General features: G+C 37.6%; 1 protein-coding gene across 7 annotated transcripts in view; it reads left to right on the forward strand.

Annotated features, from left to right (window-relative positions):
- Nucleotides 1–3564, forward strand: part of LOC133632948 (kinesin-like protein KIF24) — a 36849-nt gene extending 33285 nt beyond the window's left edge. For all 7 annotated transcript variants that reach the window (XM_062025812.1, XM_062025813.1, XM_062025807.1 and 4 more), the window contains 2 exons: nt 1522–1615; nt 3190–3564. In XM_062025812.1, coding sequence (XP_061881796.1) covers nt 1522–1615; nt 3190–3339 — 244 coding nt within the window. In that variant the 3' untranslated portion in view covers nt 3340–3564. The remainder of the gene's footprint in view (nt 1–1521; nt 1616–3189) is intronic.
- The last annotated feature ends 4475 nt before the right edge of the window (nt 3565–8039 follow it).

An 8039-nucleotide genomic window follows, 5' to 3' on the forward strand; every position in this document is an offset into this window, starting at 1 on the left:
ACTACTACAACCATATTATTTACCAGCAACATAAAGTGAAACAGAGGCAGAGGTGTCCTGCCACAGTCAGTAACAAATAAACAGAAAACAGTAGTGGTGGTAGATAGACACAGAGCTTCATCAAACATCTGATTCACTGAACAAAGAGTTCCAAAAATCTTGAACTTTAGACTGCCATCAGTTTTACTCCCTCCACTTAACCATGTGTTTCCTACTGCCTGCAGACTTTGCACCCTTTGTTATATACACATGTTGTGTTTCTAATATAAATACATTTAATAAAGTCAAATATAAATAAGGCAACAAGAGAAGTATCCTACACTTCTCTTTTGTAAAGTAAATCTGAACAGCCGATATGGGCATCTACATCAACTATATAATTTGCCTGAGAAGCTGGAGAGGACAAAAAAAATAATAATAATAATAATTTTAAATTTTTTAAATTTAAATTTTTAATTTATTTTTTTTATTTGTGGCGGACGTAATTCTTTCGTGGCGGGCCGCCACAAATAAATGAATGTGTGGGAAACCCTGGTCTAAGGCTGGACCCTCGGGAGGGGGTCCAGACTGAGTCCAAGGGAAAAAACCTCATTTGCGATAGCACACATAAACATGTTACATATAATCACAACAACTCGCAACAGAGGGGGGAGTTGGGACCCTGGAGGCCGGCCTGCCGCTATAAAGCGCTACTCTGCCATCCATCACCCCGAAGGGGACTTAAGCGGTTGTGAAGGCGTTGGGTGGGGGTGGGGAGTGTTTTTGTGTATATGCCCATTGTCTTTGGGTGTAGTGGAGTTGTGTTCATAAGCCCAGGGTCGTTCTGCATGCAATGCAAGCAAAGTTCGACTTCCAGGTGTCTTCTTGTTGTCTTATTATTATGGCTGTTGACCAAGTATGTCTTGCAGTCACTTACGGGTGTCTGCAGAAGCCGCATACAACATGTGACTGTGCCGGCACGCTGTTTGAATGGTGAAAAAGCGGACGCGACGACAGGTTGTAGAGGACGCTAAAGGCAGTGCCATCACGGCACGCCCTTAATATTGTTGTCCGGGGGAAAATCTGGAGAATGATTGCCCCGGGAGATTTTCGGGAGGGGCACTGAAATTCGGGAGTCTCCCGGAAAAATCGGGAGGGTTGGCAAGTATGGTCACTATAGCGTTAATTTGCAGGTCACTGCATGTAAATGGAGCGTTGTTGGATGTTTTTTTTTGAGGGCTACGCACAGTAAATGAATGGCAATATCACCTGCATTGTTAGCCGCCTTGTACTAGCAGTTTTTCACTAATATCAAAAGATGCAGTTCCCTTTAAAAGGCAATTAATTGTCCGACAAGCGTCCACCGCCATAGAATCATAATGACTGCACCTGTTTTTATCTAACCAGGAAGCAACCTGATAACGAACAAACACAAAGACCAACAACCACGATGCTTCAGTTTTCTTTTTTCACTTTTATAATAGACTATCATTTTTGAGCACAACTGTACCTTGAATGCAACATTTTCCTGCCCTGTTCAAGATGGCGTATCATTCAGGCCCACTGGGAGAAGCTCCATGAGATGGAGCCTATGCTGCGCGAGGAGCAGACCCTTCTCTGCAAGCAGCCCCACATGGTCAGAGGAAACTCATCTGTGGGGGGGGGGCCCAATTTCGCGTGAAAAAATGTCAATTAATAAATGACAGGGCGCTTCATATATGAAAATGAGTGCAAACGTATTCCTGCTGTGTCACTAATATTAGCAAACTGTCTTCCTCACAGCACATAGCGTTAATGAACATAGTGTTAATGCACTGTTCTTGTAAAGCAAATCACGCTGAGTTCGATCGACAGTGGGAGTTGTGGCAGGAAGTTTTGGTAAATAATGTTAAGTTGGTTATTTTGCACACAAAAAATTACTATTTATTTCCCATTAATTAGTTTTAGTCCAAAATGTGTACTTCTATATCATAACATTATTTTAATTACATTTTAGTTCAAGTCATACACTGCAAAAAGTCAGTGTTCAAAAACAAGGGAAAAAATACAAAAATTTGGGGTATTTTATTTGAACTAAGTAAAATTATCTGCCAATAGAACAAGAAAATTTGGCTTGTCAAGACTTTCCAAAACAAGTAAAATTAGCTAACCTCAATGAACCCAAAAATACCTTAAAATAAGTATATTCTCACTAATAACAAGGCACTTTTCTTGGTAGAAAAAAAAAAGACCTTTTTGCTCAATATGTTGAAAAATATTCTTAAATTAAGTAAATGCTAGTGCCATTATCTTGACATAATGATATGCGCTCGGCATTACATTTCTTGAATCCAGTAAATTTATACTAAAAACTAATTTATTGTTCTTAATGGAAAGGCAACAAGGCAACCGCTTGTTACTCTCGGGGTCTCCTAGCCGCTCAGGCAAATCATATGGTCTAAAAATGCATTTTTCCATGGATAACATGACATCATCGCGCCAAGTGCGTGCTCTTTCTGTCAATTAGTGCGCATATATACAGCCCGGCCAAACATTTTTTAATTGTAATTTTGAAGAATTTACCTGAATGTGCATGAACTATTTCTGTTCAAAAGTGTTAGAAATGTCACATGTTAAATGTTTAAATATTAACTGTCAGTTTACTGTACTGTGCCAACTGTACTACTAAATGAGTACGTATTTTCTATTGTTTCATTGAAAATAAAACAGCAAAGTCCATTTGGCTGTCATCTGTTTTAATTATGAGACACAATTGTGTCAAAGTCATGCTTTTTTTTTTCATGCTTGAAATAAGAAATTATTACTTTAAAAAAGTAGTTTTATACTTGTGAGTGTTGATGACACAGCTTTGCAACAGTTGATATTCTAGTTTCAAGCATGTTTTACTCAATATAGGTCATCAAATCTCAGCAACAAGCTGTAATGTCTTACTGAGATCATTTAGGACCAAAACACTTAAAACAAGTAAAACACTCTAACATAAAATCTGCTTAGTGAGAAGAATACAGAAAATAAGCAAATATCACCCTTATTTGAGATATTTAATCTTACTTAGCTTTCAGTATTTGCAGTGTAGTCAACTAAAAGTGTGAAAACATGCTGTAAGGAGTGGGGGCCCTCCAAATAAAATGTTGCTTAGGGCCTCAATTGAGCCTGATTCAGCCCTGATGAGTATAATGAAGTTTGAATTGACTCACTGCTCTTCCGCAGGCATTTGGGGATTACATGGAGAAGCTGGAGGAGATCATGGAGCGGAATGCCCGCTGTCTGCACAGCATGAGAGCCAAGATGCGCTTGTATCGTATGAGCAGTTCCGTTAGTGAGCTTCAGCACACACAACCGAGTAAACCAGTCGCTTGAATAAACCAAGCTCATAGAAAAGGATGTAATGTACTGAACGTGTACATTTGTTTTTTAATGTCCCTGCTTTCAAAGTACAAACGCCCTGATCCACTGCCGATGTCACTGCAACTCAGGGATTAATAATGTGTGATCAGATGTTTACATGGCCGACTGCTTAGCAGTATAGTTCACATGTATTGTGATATTTATTTTGTTATTTATTTGCAAACAATAAATCTATATGATTACATTACAGTGTTTTTGTACACAAGGCTTTGTGAAGATTAATGTCATATAGCAGGGGTCCCCAAACTTTTTGACTCGGCCGCATTGGGTGAAAAAAATTTGGCCAAGGGCTGTGTATATATATATATATACAATATATATATATACAATATATTACATATATATATATATATATGTAATATATATGTAATATATTGTATATGTACACTACCGTTCAAAAGTTTGGAGTCACATTGAAATGTCTTTATTTTTGAAGGAAAAGCACTGTACTTTTCAATGAAGATAACTTTAAACTAGTCCTAACTTTAAAGAAATACACTCTATACATTGCTAATGTGGTAAATGACTATTCTAGCTGCAAATGTCTGGTTTTTGGTGCAATATCTACATAGGTGTATAGAGGCCCATTTCCAGCAACTATCACTCCAGTGTTCTAATGGTACAATGTGTTTGCTCATTGGCTCAGAAGGCTAATTGATGATTAGAAAACCCTTGTGCAATCATGTTCACACATCTGAAAACAGTTTAGCTCGTTACAGAAGCTACAAAACTGACCTTCCTTTGAGCAGATTGAGTTTCTGGAGCATCACATTTGTGGGGTCAATTAAACGCTCAAAATGGCCAGAAAAAGAGAACTTTCATCTGAAACTCGACAGTCTATTCTTGTTCTTAGAAATGAAGGCTATTCCACAAAATTGTTTGGGTGACCCCAAACCTTTGAACGGTAGTGTGTATATACACACATATATATATATTTTTGTGTATATATATATATATATATATATATATATATATATATATATATATATATATATATATATATATATATATATATATATATATATATATATATATATATATATATATATATATACATACACATATATATACATATATATATATATATATATATATATATATATATATATATATATATATATATATATATATATATACACATATATATATATACACATATATATATATATACACATATATATATATATATATATATATACACACATATATATATACTATATATATATATAGATGTTCGATACGGCCGATAAATGCTTTAAAATGTAATATCGGAAATATCGGTATCGGTTTCAAAAAGTAAAATTAATTACTTTTTAAAACGCCGCTGTACGGAGCGGTACATATCCCAGTTAGCAGCCCCTCCCCTCTCCTCTCTCCCCTCTCCCACACAACACAGGAGTTGACAACTGCAGCATGAGAGGTTTACTGGCGACGCTTGATGACCTCATCAAACCGCCGCGAGCGGAGCATAACAAGAGTGTGTTGTTGCCGGTGCTGTAGCCGTGGCTAACAAGCCAGCGAGCTCTGTGACTGTCTGACACCATGTCTATAGTTTGGGATTATTTTAAAGTGTGTCTGACGGATAAAAAACTGGCAATTTGCAATGACTGCAAAAGTTGGTTATGCGAGGAGGAACCAAGACGTCTTCCTTTAATACGAGCAATTTGATCTCCCACCTCTTCAAGAATCAAAAGGAGATACACGATGAATACAAGCGGAAGATGGATGAAAAGTAAACACCGAAAAAAAGTAGAACCGCACAGTTGTCGCTTAAAGACTCCGCGGAGAAAAAACAAAAATACAACAAAAACCACCCCGGGGCGAAAGCCCACGTTGTGGTCAGGGACATCGCACGCAGTATGGCAAAAGCTACGGTGGAGTTTGGTGTGGCTAGTCTGCCCTGCATGGCGCACACTTTGCAGCTCGCAGTGAACGGAGGTTCCCTGTCTCATCGCAGCATTTCAAATAATGCACTTTGTGAAAGTCAAAGTATAGTATTTCACATAGTTGCAGTGGGTATCGGGATTATCTCAGGGAGAGCATGTCCCAAATTCCAAGCTGCTGTTTTGAGGCATGTTAAAAAAAAAGAATGCACTTTGTGACTTCAATAATAAATATGACAGTGCCATGTTGGCACTTTTTTCCATAACTTGAGTTGAAGTTGTTCTCTTATTTTGGAAAACCTTGTTACATTGTTTAATGCATCCAGCGGGGCATCACAACAAAATTAGGCATAATAATGTGTTAATTCCACGATTGTATATATCGGTATCGGTTGATATCGGAATCGGTAATTAAGAGTTGGACAATATCGGAATATCGGCAAAAAAGCCATTATCGGACATCTCTAACGATAAGGTAATTATGTGAATTGATAAATAGCAAATGTAACCAGAAATATATGCAAGGTAAAACCTTTAATAAACAGGCAAATGTTTTGGCTTCACTCTAACATTGCTCACTGTCACAAACTTGAGCTATTTTCCAATATTTGACTTTTAATACATATAAATTATTAATGATATGTTTAATACATCCAAAGTACTGAAATGTATACTATTTTCAGACGACACCAATATATTCTACAGTAGTGATGACTATAATGAGCTCATAAATACAGTAAACACAGAACTAAACATAGTAAAAAAAAATGGAGGGACACAAATAAATTATCTTTGAATATAAATAAAACTAAGATAGTGATGTTTGGAAATCTAACATAACGTCTGAACAGAAAATAAGTATTGATGGTACCCAAATTGGAATCATAAATGAGAATACATTTTTGGGATTTTCCATGATCGTAAACTATCATGGAAACCTCATGTCAGACACATTAAAACAAAAATCTCCAAAAGCCTCTCAATTATAAACAAAGCAAAACTATACCTCAATGAAAATGCACTCCGTACTCTATACTGCACCTTGGTACTGCCATACCTTACATACTGTGTTGAAGTATGGGGGAATACTTACCACAACACAATTCATCCTCGGATCATATTACAGAAAAGAGCAGTGCGGATCATTCACAACGTTGGTTATTTAGAACATACTCATAATCCATTTATGCAATCAAAGTTGCTCAAATTTGATGACCTTGTTAAATATAATACTTTAATAATCTTATATAAAGCATTTAACAAATGATTGCCGCCTAATCTACAACGTTTTTTTATAAGACGAGTGCAGGCTCATAACTTGAGAGGCTTTGGATATTTCTTATTGCCGAGAGCTCAAACCACTCGTAAACGTTTTTGTGTGTCTGTATGCGGAGTAAAACTATGGAACAAACTGGACTTACAACACAAGCAATGCCAAACTATTAATCGATTTAAACTATTATACAAGGGACGGCGTGGCGAAGTTGGTAGAGTGTCTGTGCCAGCAATCGGAGTCTTGCTGGTTACTGGGGTTCAATCCCCACCTTCTACCATCCTAGTCACGTCCGTTGTGTCCTTGGGCAAGACACTTCACCCTTCTCCTGATGGCTGCTGGTTAGCGTCTTGCATGGCAGCTCCCTCCATCAGTGTGTGAATGTGTGTGTGAATGGGTGAATGTGGAAATACTGTCATAGCGCTTTGAGTACCTTGAAAGGTAGAAAAGCGCTATACAAGTATAACCCATTTATCATTTATTTATCATTTATCATTATACAAACATGGCCGTCGGGTTCAAATATAGAGATGAGGGTCTTTAAATTGACCTGCTGCTGTACTCTGTCTCAAAGTGTTAACATGTGCTCAATGTTTCCTTACCTTTATTGCTATGTTGTCTATTACCATTGTTGGTATATTCATTATTCCTACATTATTGATAGAAATTATTGTTACAGTGTAATAATTATTGTTACCTGTGGTAATGCCACTATGATACAACATCTGTATTATAATCCTCGAACAAAGTAACAGTGAAACTCATGTGAATAATCACTGAATGGAGAACTGGAGGTGGGATTAAATAAATTATCTTCTTCCCACTCCCTTTCAGGCAAAACTGGACAATCATGCATTACATACTATACATTACCTTTTGCATTATATTAAAGGCCTACTGAAAGCCACTACTACCGACCACGCAGTCTGATAGTTTATATATCAATGATGAAATCTTAACATTGCAACACATGCCAATACGGCCGGGTTAACTTATAAAGTGCAATTTTAAATTTCCCGGGAAACTTCCGCTTGAAAACGTCTATGTATGATGACGTATGCGTGACGTCAATTGTTGAAACGGAAGTATTGGGACACATTGTATCCAATACAAACAGCTCTGTTTTCATTGCAAAATTCCACAGTATTCTGGACATCTGTGTTGGTGAATCTTTTGCAATTTGTTTAATGAACAATGAAGACTACAAAGAAGAAAGCTGTAGGTGGGATCGGTGTATTAGCGGCTGGCTGCAGCAACACAACCAGGAGGACTTTGAGTTGGATAGCAGACGCGCTATCCGACGCTAGCCGCCGACCGCATCGATGATCGGGTGAAGTCCTTCGTCGCGCCGTCGATCGCTGGAACGCAGGTGAGCACGGGTGTTGATGAGCAGATGAGGGCTGGCGTAGGTGGAGCGCTAATGTTTTTATCATAGCTCTGACGAGGTCCCGTAGCTAAGTTAGCTTCAATGGCGTCGTTAGCAACAGCATTGCTAG

Source organism: Entelurus aequoreus, linkage group LG17 (assembly GCF_033978785.1).
Source record: "Entelurus aequoreus isolate RoL-2023_Sb linkage group LG17, RoL_Eaeq_v1.1, whole genome shotgun sequence".
Taxonomy (NCBI): domain Eukaryota; kingdom Metazoa; phylum Chordata; class Actinopteri; order Syngnathiformes; family Syngnathidae; genus Entelurus; species Entelurus aequoreus.